Source organism: Chaetodon trifascialis, chromosome 10 (genome assembly GCF_039877785.1).
Source record: "Chaetodon trifascialis isolate fChaTrf1 chromosome 10, fChaTrf1.hap1, whole genome shotgun sequence".
Taxonomy (NCBI): Eukaryota; Metazoa; Chordata; class Actinopteri; order Chaetodontiformes; family Chaetodontidae; genus Chaetodon; species Chaetodon trifascialis.
The window spans coordinates 1,720,555-1,742,086 of NC_092065.1; the positions used below are offsets into that span (position 1 = coordinate 1,720,555).

Here is a 21,532-nt window from a genome sequence, read left to right on the forward strand (position 1 = left end):
TTTAGACTGTGCTGACACAGACTCGGATACAAATACTACAGAGGGTTTAGAGGGCACCGCTGCTGGAAATTATTTTTCAGCTTCTCCAGCTTCATTCTTATGTATCCACAATGAGCTTTGCTTCAACTGACTGGTTCCTGCAGTACAGATGAATGAAACCAGTCACAGAGTATCTGCTGTGGATCATTAACCGATTAGATTTGCTATGACTCACTATCACGAGAGAAAGAACAAAAAATGCACTGTTAATATCTGACTTTAATGCAGAGGCACATGCTCGTGATCACTTAATCCATCCTGATAAATAAACTGCAGATAAAGAACCAAACAAATGGAGACTGGATTATATTAAATTTTAATGTGCACAGCGTGATATTGTACAGTAAAAGCAAGGGAGGGAAAAAAAATCTTATAAAAATATCACTTTTCGAGCTTAAAAACACTCAATTCAAAGATCAGGAGCTATGATATTATCATCCCTGTGAGAAGACAGCAGGTAGACTGAAGGTGACGGAGTCAAAGCGAGCTTAATGTCTCAATAAAACATAATCCCCACCCCATCCCAGAAACCCCATCCAGCTATGTCTCCCCTCATCCACCTCTGTGGTGGGAGGCATCAGTTTGATACATTTCAGCACCGTCTCCACAGTCAAGAAGCAGGGCAGCAGAACAAACTAATTAGGGAGAGTTCAAAGGAAAAGAGGACAAAAAAAAGGGTAGGGTGCTAAATTTCACCTCACATTGTCCAATTCCAATGCATTAACCTGTGTAAGTACCACAGTGTGTAAAAAAATCTCCACATAAGCTTGTAACTCCACATCCTATGTGTAGAAAAGTAACTGCTAGTATTGTACTACCTTTGCAATACAGAAAGGAGATCTTCACTAATGATACTTACCCACAGTTAGTGCACTGGATTGAGGTCATAGCCTGAAAATTCTTACTTTCTTGCATAAAAACCCATACAGTACATACAGGATATTAAAACAACAGACTGAACCTAACCCCTAAAAGTTCTTCATTTTCAAAGTGTAGAAAAAAAAGCATTCATGGAACTATGGTGATGTGCATTAAAAGGCATTGAGCTTCACTGAAAATTGAAAAGCTAAATTGTTCAGAAAACCTACATTGGAGTAAAAAACAAAGTTCATGTAAGATTCAAATGCTAACATTCTCTGTCACACACTCCCATCATAACGAGGATAATGGTGATGGAGGTGGGGGTGAAATAGGAAGCTGGTGCGCAGAGCAAGTGAGCCGAGATGCACAGTTTCTGCATCATAGGGCTGTGTGGCAGGCGTGGCAGTGGCGGACGGCGAGTTGCTGGCGAGGTGGCGTGGGTGCATGCAGGAACAAGGGCAGGTTCAGTGTGTGAGACTGCTGGAAAGCCAGGGAGGGGGGCATGGGTGGTTGGGTTTGGTGGGTTGGAGGTCACGGGGGGCAGCGAGCTGTGTGCTGCTGTGCTGTTTGGCCTGTGTGGTTGTTTTGCTTTTGCTGAGTCAGATAAAATTTGGCAGCGCTCACTCTTTCTCTCTGCTTTGACCTTCCCCGACCCCTGACATCCCTGCCCAATGGCTCCCAAAAACAAACACAAATAAGCGCGAGAGAAGACAGTGATACACCCTGACATCCCCTCTTCACATGAGTCAGTCGAAGTGATAAAGCTCTCCACAGAATGGAAGGAATTTACATGGTGTGGTGAAGCTAACAGAAAACAGATACGGAGCTTGACAGCGAGAACTAAAGAAACAAAACAAAACAAAACTAGAGAACACAAACAACAACAACAACAACAAAAACCCCGGAGAATGACCCTTTGATTTCCTGTGCCCACCCATTTGGTTACACCAACAGTGGAGAGAAAAAGCAGCCAATGGAAAAAGGCGGGGTCAGGTTCCACGTGACCAGGCCCCTTCCCTTGCTCTGGAAAAGTCTCTCTTCTCGTTTTCCAGAGGTCCATTTTTTTTCTTCTTCTGTTCTGACTTTTCCCTCCATCTGTGTGGCTCTAGCCCTCCCATCCTCCCTCCCTTCTTTCCGTTAATCCTCCTTCTCCTCTTCGTGGAAGCTACACCTCCTTGGTCATACGGATTCGGATGTTGCTGAGGCACTTGCCCATGGCCTCGAACAGTGGGTCGCAGAAGGTGTGCACGCAGATGGAGTAGACACGACTGACGCAGTGGATCTCGATCAGGTAGCTCTTGACGCATGGCACCACGGCCCAGATGTGTATGAAGGACAGGATGGCAAAGAAGATTCCCCAGATCAGCGCCAGGGGGATGCCGACCAGCGCCGTCAGCAGCCGGTAGCACCAGTACTTGGTGACGGTGAAGGTGGTGAAGCTGGCTTTCCACACGCCGTCGAAGCTGTAGGTCCCTGCAGGCTCGGCGATCACATCCTCAAAGTCCACCTGTAGAGACAGGAAGAGGAAGAGTGAGAAAATGCTGGCACAAAGACTTATTACAGATGTCAAAATACCAGTATTTATTGCTTATCCTTTAAGTTGTTACCTTATATCAGACCAAAAACAGAGAGAGAAATGCACTGAACAGTAGACTGACTTCATTAACAATCAAATAGAAAAGATAAAAGCAACAAAAAGGATTCTTTGTAACCTAACACCCCAAAAGCATCTCTTATCAATGTTCTATCCCTAATTAAAGGTTAATCCATTCATCATTCTACACAAAAAGCAGGGTTGACACAGGGCTGGTTGTGCAACGAAATGCAAACTGTAGTCCCTTTATGCTACACGAGAAAGAAAAAACTATTCATTATTGAGTATTTATGGTGATGCCATGCAGGAAAACATGAAGACATAACGAGGAGGTCAGGGTGGTGGAAAGAGCTGCAGCGGCAAACAGCGTCAAGCACATTAGCAAAGTGACAAATGGCAGTGCGTACACTTACATCAATATGATTGGATGCTTCCATCAGCCGGTAGCCCAGCAGCTGGTAAATGAGCCAATGATGATGAAGCTCAAGTAGAACAGCTGATGCCAATCGGTTAGTGCAAGCATTAGCTGATCAGTGCTTAGCCCAGTGTTTCTCAATTCCGGTCCTCGGGCCCCCCTGCCCTGCATGTTTTAGATGTTTCCTGCTTCAACACACCTGATTCAAATGAGTGGCTGGTTATCAGGCCACTGCAGAGCTTGAAGACGCGCCGATCATTTGAATCAGGTGTGGTGGAGGAGGGAAACATCTAAAACATGCAGGGCAGGGGGGCCCGAGGACCGGAATTGAGAAACACTGGCTTAGCCAAACATTGTCATATTGGCCTGAAACTACAATGGATCAATTACACTAGTAAGTAATTATCTTTAAAGTATTGACAGTGAAAACAAAACATTAGTTACCATCACACTCTAGAACTGATTTGTACTGTCCAGCATACAGAGAGATGTTCACATTAGTCTCATCATTAAGACTCAAATGCCTCCATCCACTGCCAGCAGTGTTTCACAACAGCCCTGTTATGTTGCTAATGAAACCATCACACAAACTCATTAATCCTCCTGTTACATACTGTGCATGTCAATTTGCTAAGACAGAGGGTGGGAGATTTACACTTCCCCTCACAGCAACTGGTACACAGTCTAACCACCAACAGACTGCCCCGCCCAACAATGATTGCTACACACACTATCTCTGGCATCTGCTTCAAATTCTCCAAACCAGCAATCCAACCCTGGGATTTTTGTCTCCAGAACATCTTCAAAACATCCAACTCGACTGCACAGACAGATAGACAGAAAGATAGACAGATAGATGATAGCTAAAAGGATAAAACAGATGCTATTCTGATGTTAAATTTGGACCAAAATGGACAAACTGTCATATTTTCAGTAGCTCTGAAGTTAAACGATGGCTGCAGATGGAAAAGATGCAGCCTATAAAACACTGTCTGGCTTAAAGACACCATGCCACTGTTTGCTACAGTCAAATATAATCTTTTCTTTAATATCAGGCTTTTGCATCTGCCACGTCTTCATTTTCTTTTGTGGAATAAACAAAAGGAAAGCTGCACAGTCATTGTGACCAGTGGTGGTCAGCACAATTGGACAACCAACAGAAAGAGCACCGCCTACAGGAGCTGATGAACAGGAATCCAGAGAGGAAGACATCTTTTACCCCCCCCAGTGTTTGATTGATAGATGATCAGTGGTTCCCTTCCTCCACCTCCCATTAAGATGACTTACTGAGTTACTGTAAACAGGCCTCTAAATGAGACAATACCTGAAAGTGTACATGAGGAGGGAAAAGTGGCAGCTGCGGTGACAACAATGCAGACTCTCCCTCGCTCTCTCACCCTCTCCACTGGCTTCTGCACAGAGTCAATATTTATCCTACAGTTACTTGGAGACTGTGTGTCATCTAACAGAACAGTTGGCCACTGAGGACTAATGGCTGCAATATCAATAAGTCACGCAGATATTACCCAGTGTCGCACTGACTGTGAGGATGTGATGCCCACTTACACAAGCTGACTACTGGCACCAAAGAAAAGCACATCATTTTTAAGAAACTGACTTCAAACAACGGGATCAAAATCTATTGTGATGCCTCATATCCATGTTTGAAAAGAGATATTTACTTATATAAACCACTCTCATATCTGCTAATTAGCTTAGCTTACAGTAGCATGAAGGCGGGGAACAAAAGAAAAATGCTAGCTGTGCTCTGTCTGAAGGTAACCGGCTGCTCTGGAGCTCACTAATTAACAAGCTGCATTTAATTTGTTGTTTGAGGCGCCGGCAGGCCAGTTTGACCTCCTCTGGTTCCAGTCTATATGCGAACTGTCATTGGCTCCTGCTTAACATCTAACAGACAGATATGAAAGCAACAATGATTGTCTGATGATGATAATTCAATATAAACCCCAAACTCACACAATAACCTTTATATACTGTCATCAATAAAACACACATATCATTCTCTGAAGTTCATAATTCAAATGCTTTAAAGTCTTGTGAGTGCCGACTATAAAACACATCTCAGGGCTTGATTATGTGAGAATAATTGTCATGTTTTTCAGTCCTGGATGTGTTATTTTTGCTCGTCGGGTTCCTTCTTTCTGTCTTGAAACAGCAGCTTCAGTCCAGCTCTTTCACTCCGAGCAGCAGCGTCAAACCTCTCACACAGCACCAACTGGCAGAGCTCACTACAGCCTTATAATATACTAAATCTGACTGCAACCACAAAACCAGTGCGGCGTCCGTTTAATTTTTCCACAGCTACAAATTTTAAAGTGGACCCACTCTGCAGTTTCCAGAACTTTGATTGAGACTAAATGAGGGCCTTCTGCAGAGGCACAAACAAACACAACCGCAGAAGGACGCTGCAGTTTTGACTTTATATAGTGAAGCTGTTTCTTTCCATAGTTTTCTAAATACTCTTCTGTTTGCAACATTAAGGGGAGAATCATCACTGTTACCTGAGATTTGCCATTTAAGTATCTGGTCTATAAAAATTCCGCAGCTTCAACAGTGTTTGCTTGATTTTTATACTCTATTGTTAATTTGGATTTGGGCAAGAAAGGGACAGAAACTCTCTCTACTCCAATGGTCTATGAAGACTTTTGTCACACAATGTGGTCAATAGGGAGGATTTTTGATCAAGCTAAGAATGTTTTTAAAGAAGGTCACAATTTTTGTCTGAGTCCTGAAGACTTAGCAGTTGTTGAATAAAGAAATTCAATAATAATGACCAAGCATCTGCAGTATAAAAAGCATTTAAACATAAAAAATTGTACTTTTACTGCAGCAGCAACAGTTATGCCGGGTCAAAGCATGGACCTCTGTGGCCCAATCAGAGGTTGCACATGACACAATGGACTCTCAGGGTCAGCATGTGACCAGTCCCCAAAGCAACTGTATTATTGAGTAAATAAGGCAATGTGCTATTTCCAGAGCTCTATCTTCAGGCTGTCGGCTATGCTTGAACAGACAGAATGGGACTCTGGAGGAGAAGGTCAGAGTATAGCACAGTAATGGGCTTTGGTAGTCAGGGGAAATGTATGGTTTGCTTCATCGGAGAGATTAGGATGATTGGGATGATACGCTCAAAAGTACACAAAAAACTGTTTGATTCTTAGATTCCGACATCATCTTCACAAATTAGCTCATATTAAAGCTCTGAATGCAAAAAAATTGCGTTTTTTTTTTTTTTTTTTACATATATTTTTGAGGCATGTCCACAGTTTTGTCAGATCTGCATGACATTTGCATGAAAGCAAATCCCACTGCTCTGACCTTGAAAGAGTTTTGTGAGCTTCATGGACGTCTCACTTCACACAAGACTTTAGCTGTAATAAAAGCACAGAAACTGAAGGTTTTCACACAACACCCCACAATGAGGTGGCCAAGTATGATGAAGAATCCACCAATCATAGGCTTTGCCGCCCCAGAGGGAGTGTTTCATTCCTTTCAATCTGACCTTCAGGATTGTGGATCTGCTGTCGGAGTTCAAACTTCTCACAGCTCCCTCTCAAAATTGTCTCCAGTATGGGCATTTTTACTCCACTGACACCCCCCCAGGGGCAGAAGCTCTCTTTACAGGGCAAACTCAGTCATGGAACTTATTTGATGTAGCTGGGTTATTGAGGCCAGCTGCAGCAAGTACAGGAGAACAGCCTGTGTTCCTTTGATTACAAGATTACAGTGAGTGTGTGTGTGTGCATGCGTCTGTACGTGCATGTACACTACATACATTATGTCTGCATGCATGGAACGCACATTACGTGTGAGTACCATATATGGGGGCGTGTGTGGTCATGGTGGATTGAAGGATGAGGGTTGCTGGAAGGGATTCCCTGCTTGTGCTTTTCTTTGTGGCACACCAAACACACATTTCCATTTGGCTGTTTCACTGGCCTCAAAGCACCTCTGAGCCACTGTATATAGCACACCGTAAAAACTACAGGATCATGGGAGTTTATTCTGAAATCCAGAGGGAGGCAGTGAGCAGCTTTTGGCTCCTCACAGTAGAAAATAGTTATTCTCTACATGTGTAACAGCTTCCTTCAAACATTGCCGGAGTTCGTTAAGTCTCTATGAAGGGATTTTGTCTGTTTCTCCAGTTATTCACAGCCTTTACTTAAGTAAAAGTACCAATACCACAATGCAAAAATGCATCATTAAGAGTAAAGGGCCTGCATTTAAAATTTCCTGTTAAAGTATTTTACCAAAGATGTACTTAAAGCATCCAAAGTGAAAGTGTCATCATGTGAGTATCCAGTGTTACATTGTTATGTATGTTAACATTGTGATGCATTATGATTGAAGCATTTATATGTTGTAGTTGGCAGAAGTGCAGCTCATTGAAAGTATTAAACATACTCTTAGGTGGTGAGTACAAGAATGTGTTGTATTTTAAATATGCTTATTATACTTTAAATCCTTGGACTAAACTAAACTAAAGCAGCATAACATTACAATACTTAAATTCAGTCAAAAGTACCTTAGAATTGCACTTATGTAGAGTACTTGAGTAAATGTACTTAGATACTTTCCACCAGTGGTCACTGTTCCTTCCAGCAGTTTAAAACCTTACAGTGTGGACTCATGTGATTTCAGATAATTTGGCCAGTGTCTGTTGAGTTGATTGGAGTGGGGGCGGTCGTAAAAATGCATTCTATTCTGAGCCTGGAAGGAGACTCTGACTCACTGTCACAATGGAGGAGACTCGGGAGGGAGAGAAAGCAGTGGGTGCTAGAAGAAGTGGACACAGAAAAACAAACAAACAAACAAACAAACAAACAAACAAACAAACAAACAAACAAACAAACAAACAAAGTAGAGACTGAAGTTTGTTTTCTTAAAGGACACTTTGTCACTGAATCCATTCATGGAACCACTAAACAGTAGGAGATTTAGTACTACAATAAAGGATAATATTTCCAATGACAAAAACCAATAACATCAAACAGTCCGTTATTATTTGGAATCTGACAGCAGCCAATAAAAAGCAACACATGGACATTTGCTCCTCTGACACAACTACGGGCATGTAGGGAGGGAGGGAGGGAAGAGAGGGCTAGAATGGGAGGAAAGAAGGGAGGAGAGATTGGGAGTGGTGAGGGATATCCCCCCAGATTAAGCAGCTACTTGGGTGTTTCCCTGTTTTAACAAGGCAGAGTTCAGGCATTTCAAAGCGCTAACCCCCCTGTCCCACGCAGCGAGCCGTTTGACCCCACTCTTTTGGAAAAAACGGGCCCAGCTGGAGGGAGGGTGGCCGGGCTCAGGGAGCTGCTGCTCCCCGCTTCCATACAGACGCGTCAGGTGGCTTTCAGCGCGCCACTCCCCTGCTGTTACAAGCTCTCTCCCTCTGCTAACTCTTTAAACAAAATAAACGCTCGCCATTTATGCAGTCAGGCTGCTCTCTTAAGGAAAGAATTCCACTTCCCAAACAGCAAGACGTGTGCAATAAGGACTGTGGGAAATGTGTGTTCCAACAACAGGAAATTCGTAATGTTTCCGCTGTTGGAGCGAGGATGTTCAAGTTCGCTGCTTGTGCGGACGCGCAGATATTTACACATGACAGCAGGGCAGCTTGCCATAGTGTGGCATCAATCAGCTATACTGCCTCTGCAAAGCTTCTTCCTAATAGGGGAAAGTCACCGATGGGGAACCCTGATGGAACCATAGTACGCAATTCCACTGCGCAAAAGAACTACCTTGCGCCTCTGGCACGCACATCCACACACTACACCAATCTGACAGCTCCCACACTTCGGCATAGTGTCCCACAGTTTATTTCAGTTTACAGTGATTTTCATGCGGCTTCACTGAAAGGAAGCAAAGCGCAAACTCTGCTTCAGGTATTCTGGTAAAGGTGTGGTTTCAGTGGCCATGAAATAAAAGAACAGCTGCATGTTTAAACGAAGACATAAAGCTCAAAGATGAACAGCCCTTCAGGTCTGACTCACCTTGACCACGTCGTCGTTTATGCGCTTTGGGTCCCGGTTGACCAGGTCGATCTCTTTGGTGTGGACATCCTCCATCGTCTTCTCGTTCAGACTGTCGTTGTCCATGTCTTTGTTGTTAGGTTTGTATATGTTCCCTTGTTTTCGGATGAAAGGCGAATGCAGAAACTCCTGTCAGGATCCAGAGGAGGCAGAGAAAGAAAAGAGTGAAGAGGAGGAGGGATAGTGTGCAGTGCGCCGAGAGTTGGAGCGACTGGAGCTGCGCGTTACCAGCCTGCTCCACAAACAGGGATGGGTTTGAATAGAAAGTGAAGCACCACACCCCTCGATCCAGCCGCAAGGGGTCCTCACCACCCGGACAGAAACATAACACCCTGACCTAACATACAGTTGATTCAACATGCGCTTGTGACCATGGCAACATTTTTAAGATATGCGTAAAAGCGCACATTCAAACCGGACATTTCTGGACACACTTCAAGATATTCTTGAGCAAACACGGGTTATCAACTATGTTTGTAATATGACAATGATATTCGTGAATATTTTGAGGCATTTCAGTAAAGTACGTAAAAACGTGCTGGCTTTAAAAACTGAATGCGTAAATATTCCCTTGGTCCCCACAGTGGTACGCTGCCCGGGAATCTTTCAGCACATTCTCATTTATACTCAAATTCATAGTTATTAGCTTCATTAGCAATGTGTTAAAGCATGTTCATGATATAAGGCTGGCATCTTGTGTTTGAAAACGGCTGTGGCTTTACTTTCCTTTGCGCTTTTACGCACGAAATTCTAAACTTTCAATACGTAAAAACAACAATCAGTTGTTCTTTTAATGGAGGTTTTAGCTGATAAAATCTCACACAAGCACACTAATGTATACTCAATAGTCTGTCATATTCCCTCTGCGTGTGTGGGAGAAGCGTTCATGACTAGGTGCCAGAAAAAAGGATAATGATTGAGACATAACGCTCTGGAGTTGGAAAAACATCCAAATTTACTATATGAAATCAAATTATGAGCGATAATAATCACTTCCGTGATGAAAAAAACTCCGTGTCAGCTAAAAAACTTTAAACCCCAAACAGTGGCAGCTGTTAATGAGAACCATACTGTACCTCTTCTGTTTCGCCGTCTTTCAGTCCTCCTGTCATGCTGTCCTCAAGTTTGGAAGGATTAGAGCGGTGAAACAGACAAGAAGACAGTGTTAGAAAGCCGAGTGGGAGGCGTGGAGACAAACTGGGAGGACTGGGGCTCTTCTCGGGGACCTGTACAGTAATCTAATGCCTGCCCTTTTCGTGAACGTGACGAGAATTAAATGCCAGAGTCGTGAGGGAAACCTCCGGTGTTTCCTCGGATCCCGCAGAGCGCGTCTTCGCAAACCCGGAGTCACCTGTGGGCAGAGACACGAGAGCCACTGTGTACAGTTCCCGCAGGAGGAGAGACTGACTTGTTCTATTACGAAAAGGGTGTTGTAATTGGAGTGGAATTACTTTATTTTGGGCTCGGGGCACAGTATAATACCGTTTTTGTTCAGTGAAACGTGGGCGTTAATTGGGAATGGCAAGGTGTGGATATTTGCCATACCTTAGCCTCAGGGAGACCAAATCCAGCGGTTATGGAAGAGAGCAAGACGAGTTAGAGAGGAGACCAAGAAAAATATACTGGAAAACCAAATGAATAAATAAGAAAATTAGGGAAGTTTTCAGAACTAATCAGAAGTCACTTAGCTGTTTCAGTAAATATAGAGCCCTGTCTGTCATCACTTGCTTCATCTACCCGCAGAAAATATATTATTTAGAGCTTTGATGAACCAGAATTTGGTGATTTGATACTCTGCAGTTGTTGGAAGCCATGCAGTCCCTCTGGTTTGCTGACATTCTTGCATCAGCTCACCTTGGAGTGTCACCAGCAGACACACTCAGCTGTTTTCAGCCTGAAGTTATGACAGGAGCAGTATTTGGGTGTGTCTGATGGGATGGATACTAAAACAAGCTAAGCTGGCTCTCCATAGCACCTCGTTTCCACCTCTTTTAGTCTTTGGATGTGTGTTTTTTCAGAACAGCATGCAGATTCAGTTTAACATTTCACTGTCTAACAAGTCTGGGCTGTCTTTGGTTGCTGAGACAGTCTTGATAACGGATTTGGAAGTTCTAACCAATACTTTTGATGATGGTTGATTATTACTTCACTTAAGTTTAACAGATTGTTTATAATCCTTTGCTATGGGCTGGTGTTCATACTGTATATTTGGTAATAACACAGTTATATAAAGATTCAACTGGACTCTACATGTTTACCAGATTAATGGCTGTGTAATCATAACTCTCCTCATGCCATTTCCAATTTCTAATAAGCCACCAAGTCTGCATTATCCATCCATCCATCCATCCATCCATCCATCCATCCATCCATCCATCCATCCATCCATCCATCCATCCATCCATCCATTTTCTATACCGCCTATCCCTTTCGGGGTTGCTTGGGGGCTGGAGCCTATCCCAGCTTCAACGGGCGAGAGGCGGGGTACACCCTGAACTGGCCTCCAGCCGATTGCAGGGCAGCAGTTATACATGTTAAATCATAATAACATGTATAATCCAACAACCTTGCAGCTGTTAATGTCAGTTTAAGTTGGGAAGTGTGAATATCTGTTGAAGGGATTTTTAATAATCTGGGAACCCCAGCTTGTGCTCATTAATGGCTTACAACTAACCTCAACATTAGGAAATGTAAGTTAATAATATTACAGTATGTACAAAGTCTAGTAAATTTGTTGACCTTGAATAAAACCAGTAGTTAAGACTTATCATATGAGGGTGCATCAACAGAACAATTTTTCATGATGAGCGCAGCTTTGTTTCTCCTTCCCTGCTGCTCTGACAGTCTTTGTTTTAAATTGTCAGCATTCTGCCTCTTAATTTATGAGCTCAGCTTCTTTGTGAACCAGTTTGCCTCTGCTTCGACATCACTGATTCTGCTGGTTTTGATGTTTTGATGCAGCCACTGTGACACCTGCTCTGGAAAGATGCTCTGCTTCACAGCAGGCACGTGCAGGGTGCTGGAGCACCTGCCCCTTTGCCCCTTGATGCCCAAAGGGCCCTTTTGTCAAAGTGATTTTTTATTTTTTATTTTTTGTAAGTGTGTGTGTGTGTGTGTGTGTGTGAAAGTCCGTCTGTTTGGCCCAAAAATAATAATAAATAAAACAAGAAGATCCGAGGCAGTAAACAACTGGTCTGATGAAAAGGTTTTGCAGCATATTCGCTTGTGCACGGTGTATTCTTGCAAGATGACTGACGAAGTGAAGTGAGCAATGAGCATCCTCTGTGTCATCCAACTCTGCATACACACCTCTCACAAGTTATAGCCGCACACACAGCGTGTGAGAGGCTTTTTTGTTTGTTTCTGTATGTTTCTCTTGTCATGGGCAAAGTGCATTAGAGAGATATCATGTGTTATTTTACTGTCAAGCTGTTTTTTTCCTATGTTTCTGGAGGCAATGAGGCATAGACTATGTTATTTTACTAAAACTTTGCAATATGCATATTCACATAATTTTGGACTATTGCAGTATAAATACAACAATAATAGAAGAATTTGAATTTTGATTTTCTCAACCTCTCATTTAAACATATCAGTACTTGTTTGTTTATAACATTTACACACAAATTAAATATAATATACATACAAATTATTTAACTTTTAGAACCTTGCTGTCGATAGTCAAACTGAATAAAAGCACACAAATATTTAAATGCATGATTTCTATATCATTTAATTAGTTTTTACTTTATTAATTTAGCACTAGGAATAAAGGGCAGATTATGAATGGATTAAATTCGTGGCTATACAGTACAATTTTTGAAAAGGTATGAAATGTCATAGCAGCAGCAGCTTCCTCACCAACCCCCTCAACAGAAGCTGTTTAATGTCCCCCATCAGGTAAAACAGATTAATTTTGCTTTGCACTGGCCTCTAACAGATATATGAGGTGTGGACAATGATATGGTATGTTGTGATTCCATGTTACATTCTTTATGAATATGGGTTGCTACCATTCAACCAGTTATATTGCAAGGTATGTTTCTGTATGGTGTTTCAAATTCGTGCTCCATGTGCCCCCTTTTAACTTTGAGCACCTGCCCCTCCAAAGGTCTCTGCACAGCCCTACTTCACAGGGTGTGGCGCTGAACACAGATCAAAAGATCCAAATGAAGCCGTTTCAGGCAAAGACGTTATGCTGCTGTGGACTCACAGAGGATGCTATGTCAGCAGTTTCACATGTTATGAACCATTCTGTGTCTGAAAACAGTTCTAAAGTATGAGAGAGATTGATGAACAGCTTCTGGGAGACAAAGTAAAGTTTATCATTTAATCATTTAAACTTCACTTGACATCAATCCAGGATATAAAGAGTGCTCTCAACATGTGACTTCTTCTGCAGCAACACAACATTCCTGTATATCGAGTGAATTATGGCTCCATGGCTGAGCAGGATCTGTGGGAACTCTTACACTGAGTCTGTTTCATGAGTAGACGGTCAAATCATGGAAATGTGTCAGTCAAAGCAGATCTGGAACAGGCTGTTAAACAGCTGATTCTGTCTGAGTGTCAGTGGTCAGTCTGAAGGATGTTGCTGGGAAAGCCTTGAATCCTCAACATCCGGATGACCTTTCCAACCTTGAAACGGTAATGAAGGCTCTTTTAAAACAACTAGCAGCTCAAGAGTGACATTAATTCACCTTTAAAGGCATGATAATGAGTTATATCTGAGTTTGTTGCCTAAACCAGACCACAGACCGGAGTCTGGACATGAATCCTGGATCCTGATGCCACAGTCCTGCACTTTGTTTGCCCTCCATCCATCCACCCACCACCCCCTGAGTCCAGCGCGGTGCATAAATAAAGTGTTTCATTCACTCAAAGAAATGTTGTCTCTGATCATAATCCAGGTGGAAATTACATTTATCACCACAATGTTATGAAGAAAAGAGATTAGCGATGTACAAAATGATTTCTACTAGACAGGGCTTCTTGTTTCATGTGATTTCTTGCATCTTACTTAAATGATACTTTCTGAAGAATGTACTAAGGACACTTTTTGCTATTGTTGTCAACCTCAAGTATACTCAAGTGTACTCAAGTTGTCCCTGAGTACTAGTAATACTTGAGTATACTTTAAGTGTAAATAGTTGCTAAAATGGCACAACTTTTTACAAACTTTATGTGTACTGAAGTACACCAGTGAAAACCAGGATTCATGAGCATTAAAAACACATTTGCTGTACAATTGTATTGTATCACCAGTGTGTTGGAAATATACTTTCATGTACTTCAAATGAAGTGAAATGAAAGCACACTGTAATTATGCATGCTAATAGTGTATACAAGGAACTTGAAAATAAGTATACTTTTCATTTTCAAGTACACTTTATTACCATTTTGTAAGTATTTGTAATTTATACATTTTTAAAAAGTACTTTTAAGTACAATTTATAATAGAATTATATTAAACTACATTTTTTATAAGTTCCCTGAAATGCTAAGTACTGCAGAATTAGTATATTCATTTTTAATACATTTAAGTCGAACTTAATGACATTATTTAGAAGCAAACTTTTTAAAAGTACATATCAAACATACTTTAAATGAAGCACAAAAAGTAAAAGTGTACTTGTGACTCTTCTATACTTCTATTAGATATGATGTAACTATTCAGCTCAGTGGACACGAGACTGACAGGAATCCCTGACTATCGTGGAGGAAGTGTTTGTATTAGCAGCATTAATGCAGCAACGTGTGGAATAATCTTGAAAATGATCTAAAAATGTGTAGAACAATTTATACATTTAAAAAAATACTTAACAGGAGGATGATCAACTTATACAAATTAGAACCATGAGCAGTGGTGCCTTCTATGTTGAAGAGTTTTTTCTTTTTTTTTTGACTTTGTTTATTTGTTAATATAAATGAAACAGTAGATTGCAATATAACCTGTTTTGTAAAAGGGGAGGTGAAATAAGCTATGCTTCAGCCTACACCTTTTTGGTCTTGAACATTTATTGAATGCTTTCTTTAGTTATTTATTTATTTGTTATTTTGATTTGCTTAATCTTGTTTTGTTTTCCTTTCTTGGACCTTGATCAGCTGCTGTATTTGTGTTGTGTTGTCAAGTCTATTGCGCAATGAGTTGTTGTGTCAAACCAAAGACAGAACTAAACTAAACTAAACTAAACTAAACTAAACTAAACTAAACTAAACTAAACTAAACTAAACTAAACTAAACTAAACTAAGGAAACAGTGAGTAAAGTAGTACAGTGCAATGACAGGAGTGGTAGTAACAGAAGTAATTTTTGAGTAGTGGTGACAGAAACAAGAAACAAGATGTCATTCACCTCATGTAACCACAGCCGGAGTGGTAGCAGCTAAATACCATTACTACAAAACAGTACGGATACTATTAATAGCAGCAGCAGCAGCAGCAGCAGCAACAGCTGGAGCAACAGCGGTGAGTTGTTGTAACAGCTGGAGTGTCAGCTGCAATAGAGCTCACAAAGCAGCGACAGTGGTACAATGTACAGCAGCAGCAGCGCTGCAGGACGTGGCAGCAGGGTAATACTTGTAGTAAATAGCAGTATCAGTGGTAGTAGTATCACAGCACTGCTTGACCAATAAAGAGTGGAGCATCGCGTGAATGAATATTCTGTGCAGAGAAGTGTAACAGGTAGAAATGCTGTGCAGGCCTGCAGGTCCAGCAGCAAAGCCTCAGGTCATGTTCCATCGACCCACAGCTCATCTTTGTATAGGAAAGTGTCTTATGCAATCTCAGTAAAGTGATTTATGAGACCTCTCTGGCAGTCAGCTGCATATCCCAACCACACTCATCTCCTGTGACAGAGGAAAAACACCACACACAGAAAAATGGCCTAGAGGAAAAAAATGTCTTTATTTTGGTCATGAAGAACACAAAAGTTCTCAAATGAGTAGTAACAGTAAGAGATGATTGAAAAAATAAAATGCAAACAAATAAAAGTAGTATTTTTTATTGGCAGATGCACGTAAAGTTAGGATATATGTGTCTAAGATGGATGTATAACTTTAGAGGATTAGCTGGGCTGAGGTTGATTAGTGCTGTACATAGTATGGCTGCAGAGAGAAAAAGCTTTCGCCACACACCTGTGTCTTCCACTATTGCACAACCCTACCTTGAATTGAGTTGAAAAACTAAACACAAGCATATCGTCCGGCAGCTCGTCAGCAGTCTAGCATCAGTGAAAGGATTAAAAGAAGCTCTGAGAGGATCGCTGGCCTTCATTTGTCAGCTGGGAACAAAACATCACATCATACAGCATTGTTGTCTGAGGGCAAATCTGTGGTGCGCTCTCATTCTTTGGGCTCTGGTTTAGGAGTCCAGCAGGTTAGCTTGCTAGCTGGCAGTGCAATGTTGACTTGGAGCTGTTGAAAATGCAAATATATAAGTGTTATTACAGTGATGTACATCTATTTTTCTGGATGGCCAGACTGTATTCAACAGGCTCATCGGTTCATATGGTCACTTTGTGATAATCTGTATTTTAGTACAATGATAATTTCATCTTTACGTCCTGAAATGCTTAAGTTTGTCCACCTAATGTTGGAAGAACACTTCACCATGGCAGCACTGCTTGACTAACCAATATTGCTTTTAGCAACAATTGCTATATGCAAAAGGTGTTACACCAAACAGCAGTCATAGTTAGCAAGTAATACTGCTGGAAACAGCCAGATGTTTTTTTCAGGTGTAAAAAAGGATGACAAAAATGAATGACAGCTAACATTAATCTGTGTCTGCTAGATGTGAAAAAGTCAGCTGTTGGCTAAGATGTGTGTCCTAAACTTGCACATTAAATTGCCTTCTAAATTTTAGACTGTACATATCATAGTGGAAACTGTGCAGACTTGTACCTACAACTCAACTTTATCTATTCCACTGCAAAAACAAAACAAAACAAACAGTGCAGACAAAATGCAGCTGATTAGCAGTGCTGTAGCAAACAGCAAGCACCTCTAGATTAAACATGCATGTACCGGAGTCTCAGCTCAACTGTGGCTTCATCCTACCTCAGTAGCAAAGGTGCTACACCTTCAACACACTGCTGTTAGTGAAGTCCTCTTATGTCAGATGCTGCTAAATGCCGATCAAGAATAGGTTGCAGCATAAATAATCAATTAGAAAGCCTCTCTGATCATATCCAATCCTATTTTCAGTAACACGTTTAATTTAATCTACCGCATAAAACTTCGGTTCATCTAAAAGCAAATGTCCACTGTTATTGACAACACACTGTGAAGTCAACACAGCTGTTACAGTTAGCCTGAAAATGTGCAACAAGCTGCATCTCAGCATCTAATATTCATATGAAGTTTTCCCAGGGCATCGACTCTGATTCAGCTCATTACATTACAACTTCTAGCTGAATTATTTGCAATATATACAATGTATAAAAAAGCAGAAATATTACATCTCTCAGCAAAGTCAGCAGTGTGTTTGCCTTAACAGCAATTTTTCACTCCTCCAACTGATTCCCTCAGCCACAAAGTAAAATGGAATGACAAGCATTTCTTTTTTTGGTCACAATCTGCAAAGCAACTCCATCTTTTGTGGCAAACATGAGCTTTTCATAAAGTCCTAAATACTGTAGTATCGCAACCATTTAGTGATGAAACAAAAGGGTTAGGGTTAGTGCATGGATTTGTTGACTTGGTTAAAAAGTAAAAATAGCCCAGCCTCCTTGCAAATAAATTACTAAGCCCAATGTCTTTATTCATAGTTGCATGAATCGATAATTCTAAGCACTTTGTGCAGGACTCTTCAGGATTTTGTACTTTATTTTATAAAGAGCTCATGTATTCCACTACAGGCACCATTCACTGCTTTACTTCTTTGACTGTGATCTGTCCTACGTGTCTCTCCACAGGACGGAGAGGTGTCTGCTTCAGTTCTCAGTGGTCTTCACTTGGATGGAGGACAGGCTCTTTCCCATGCTGTGGAAGAGCGGAGTTATGAACATGTCCGTCAGACTCCTCCACACCACCTGCACTGATGGTAAGAGCATCAAGAAGCACTGGATCGCCGGCATCACCAGCCTGGAGGAACAAAGGTCAAAAGTCACATCAGATGCTGAGAAGTGATGCTTTTGAACATGCATGTACATTAAGCCCTTCCTCAAACATATACATCGCATTGCTTACAAAAAAAAATTCTGTATTTTCTTTGAAGCATATCGAGAAGTACCTGATTATGAGCATAGAAAGCATCAGTTTTACTGGTAGCTGGTACAAATGTCATTTAGACTTAACTTTCCGAAACATTTATTGACTTGTATCCTAAAAAATGTTGCTCCGCAGGTTCAATCTTTAGCTCATAGCTGATAGACACAGCTTATCATCTTTAAATCCACAGCAAGACCAACTGTCTGTCCAAACAAGCATGTGTGCATGATCTACAGCTCTAAAACCATCAACATTATCACTGGAACGACTTCTGCAGGGACTTCTGTAGTGTCTGTTTTCAGGATGTGATTTCACTCCTTGTTTGGTATCTGTGTTGATGCTTCTAGTGTCTCTGCAAAAGGTCTTAAAACAGTTTGTCTTCACAATAATTTACACCTTAAAAGAAAACCCTTCTAAATATAATGTTATTAATCAAGACATAACCCATATTTGTATGTTCATATTTTGGATGCATTGACACTAATTCAAAAGACATCTTCCAGTCCAGTTTATATAATGTTTTGTGACCTTCACTCCATTAAGATGAAGGTGTTGTGAACGCTCCTTTGAAGCAGCACCCCTGTGTGATCTGTCCTCCTAACATTCCGCATGTATTGACGAGCTCAGTCCTCTATTGATGAATACCTGTTCTGGCCTCCTCCTTCAAACAGCTGAGGGGATCATCCAGAGCATGTGACCCCACCTTCAAGTGAAAGGTCATGCAAAAGTAACTCTGCAGCTCTCTATCTGCATCTGAAGAATGAGCCGCTCTGGTCTGCAAACAGACCTGCATCGCTGCTAGAATGCCAGCAAAGGGTATAGGGCGTCTTTTTTTTTTTTTTTTCCACTACCAGTTCAACTCAACATTCCTCCCAACTTTCCATAGAGCACTTACTTCATGGCATAAAATGTTGTTTCATGAAGTGTTAATAAATGGACTCTTTGGGTTGTGGCTGGGAAGGTATACACACTTGGGGGCACCTGGTTCAACTTGATGCAGGCACATACTTTATAGTCGCCATAAGCATGACATAATAATCCAAATAAAGGTACAAAAACAAAATGCTGACAATATGCTTCGATGTTAAATGACATGTGACGTCAGCTTTGAAAATAACCTCCGTAGTGTTTGCCTAAAGAGCCAGAACAAGCATCCTGGCAAGAGTCAGTGGCCCCTGAGGAAAATAAGGTTCCTGTAATGTTCCCACAGCCATTTAGAGTGTGTTTTTGCTACTCACAACAGGCTTTAAGTCATATTATGATACTTCAATAGTATTTTAGAGTTTTTTTTTATATCACTATAATACTGGAGGTAATGTGCTTGAAGCACACATGATAGTTTTTCTGTACTTTATATCTTTTGCACCACTACAATATTATATTTGCTGGAATTTTTAATGTCGTTGGAGTATTTTGGTTTATTTATTCATGTCTGATCACTCTAATATGTTTCTGTGCTGATTGCTGAAAAAAAAAAAAAAAAAGTCACTGTGCCAGCCACAGCTCAAAAAGCACCAAAGTGAAAGTTGTAGGGTGATGGGGAGCTTCTTCCTACCAGATGTGGATGCAGCTGAGCACCCCGAAGACCACGCCGAGGACGAACGCCAGGGGCACGGCCAGCAGCGTGGTCAGCAGGCGGTAAAAGATGAATTTGACCAGCTCGAAGACGGCGTGGCTTCCTATCCACACACGGTCGAAGCTGTGTGAGGATATGGGCTCCGCGATGACATCTTCAAACCCGACCTGTCAGATCACACAAGTCACGGCACACAATGAGCTCTGGAAGTAATCAGCGGTGACGGGAAGGTCCGTGGAGGTGATGGATTGATGCGCAGGCAGCTACTTCCAGGTATTCACGGTGCAGATTACCAATCTCATAGTTTGTTATATGAAAACAATAAGATCACATTACGCCGTAACTGGAGATAATTCAACTTGACAACCGCCACCATATGTGGTTTCACTTTCAAACAGTAATTCCGCACAATGAACTGTTTACCTTCAAGTGCGCGTTAATGTCGTTTGGATCTCGGTCCGGCGCCGCTGCATACACCTTCCACTTCTTCGACAGAATTGGTTCTATCGATCTGTTGAACTCATCCTCGTCCATAATTATGCTGGTGTCCGATTTCTCCTTTTCCAGACCCATGTTGTACAGTGAGACGGGCGGACGGCGTAGGGAGAGCAGCTGGTGACGGTGCGCTCTGCGCCGGACTGATCGGCACCCCGCCCCATATGGAAAGCAGCGCAGCGTGGGGCCGAGGAGACACAACAAGCTCAGAGTCACATCCTCAGACCATTTCAACAGCTCCGTGATGACTGACACTACTGTGCGGCGCACTGGTCTTCAGCCGCGGGGTCTGATACCAGCTGAACACACCAGCCTCCAACGTGACAGCCTAAAGCATGATCATTACAACAGAAGCTGCAGAACTTTTTTTTTTCTCTTTTCACCACTGAAGCACTAATCTTTTAAAAAGTGGTCAGTTAAGTGGAGGCATTTCTGTCTGTGACAGAAGGAGCGATGTTTTGGAAAATTTAACCACCTGAGCTTTTGCATTACTGTGCAGAACACATCAGTTAACAATTCCCCCGGGCGGAGTGTTTTGGAAGGAAACACCCTCATATTTATCTCCACACAGTTTGTAACTATAAAAGCCTGCTTATTGTTACCATAGCTAAACACACTGTTCTACCTGTTGAGTTGATTTACCACAAATGCTCTTTTTGGTGTTGTGGATTTATTGCTCTCCGGCTGTTTGATGCTCAGAAGAACATGAGCTGACATTGTTAGAATAACTGCAGGACCTCGGATGTCTAAACCTGAACCACAACAGGAAGACATTGTCCTCAGGCAGCCGGGGTTCATATGGAGAGGAATTCATCTCTGATGACAGAGGTTTGACCTTGTACCATGACCCTTCAGCAACATGTATGTTTGGACGTTTGTCAACATGAGAAATTATTACTACACTGATGAAAACTGTGTGAGGTTAGTGCATCTTGATATGAAGAATGTGCATTCATGGGTGTATTTGGTTGTGCTGTTCCTCTTACTAAAGGTGTAATGTAGGAGTCCAGTCTTCTTAAAATCTTTGTGTGTGTGATGGAGTTAGTAACTACGTCTAAAAATGAAATGAGTATTTACTGTATACACGTGTGAATGTACGCTTATGCATGTGTGCATGCACACAAACAATATGAGGTGCTTTCAGAGGGCAGGTTTTCAAACTTTTTAAGCTGCAATGACAAATATCAAAATCACAATACACTACAAGTAAAGAACATGAATTACAATTACACTTTTATTGATTCATGTCAATCAGCAAACCAGGTGCAGGAGAAGGTTTGCCGTACTT

The 21,532-nt window shown here is 41.7% G+C and overlaps 2 protein-coding genes across 2 annotated transcripts; both read right to left on the minus strand.

Moving 5' to 3' along the window:
* Nucleotides 1–334: 334 nt before the first annotated feature.
* cav1 (caveolin 1) lies at nt 335–10,371 on the minus strand. Its single transcript, XM_070973204.1, has 3 exons — nt 10,039–10,371; nt 8,924–9,091; nt 335–2,407 (listed from the first exon to the last, which is right to left on the minus strand). The coding sequence occupies exons 1-3, from the start codon at nt 10,072–10,074 to the stop codon at nt 2,066–2,068; spliced, it is 546 nt and encodes a 181-aa protein (XP_070829305.1). The 5' UTR covers nt 10,075–10,371; the 3' UTR covers nt 335–2,065.
* Nucleotides 10,372–15,856: 5,485 nt separating this feature from the next.
* cav2 (caveolin 2) lies at nt 15,857–20,487 on the minus strand. The gene is made up of 4 exons (XM_070971323.1): nt 20,173–20,487; nt 19,729–19,916; nt 17,865–18,047; nt 15,857–16,376 (listed from the first exon to the last, which is right to left on the minus strand). Exons 1-3 carry the CDS (start codon nt 20,320–20,322, stop codon nt 17,897–17,899), a joined length of 489 nt encoding a protein of 162 aa, XP_070827424.1. The 5' UTR covers nt 20,323–20,487; the 3' UTR covers nt 15,857–16,376; nt 17,865–17,896.
* Between the last annotated feature and the right edge of the window lie 1,045 nt (nt 20,488–21,532).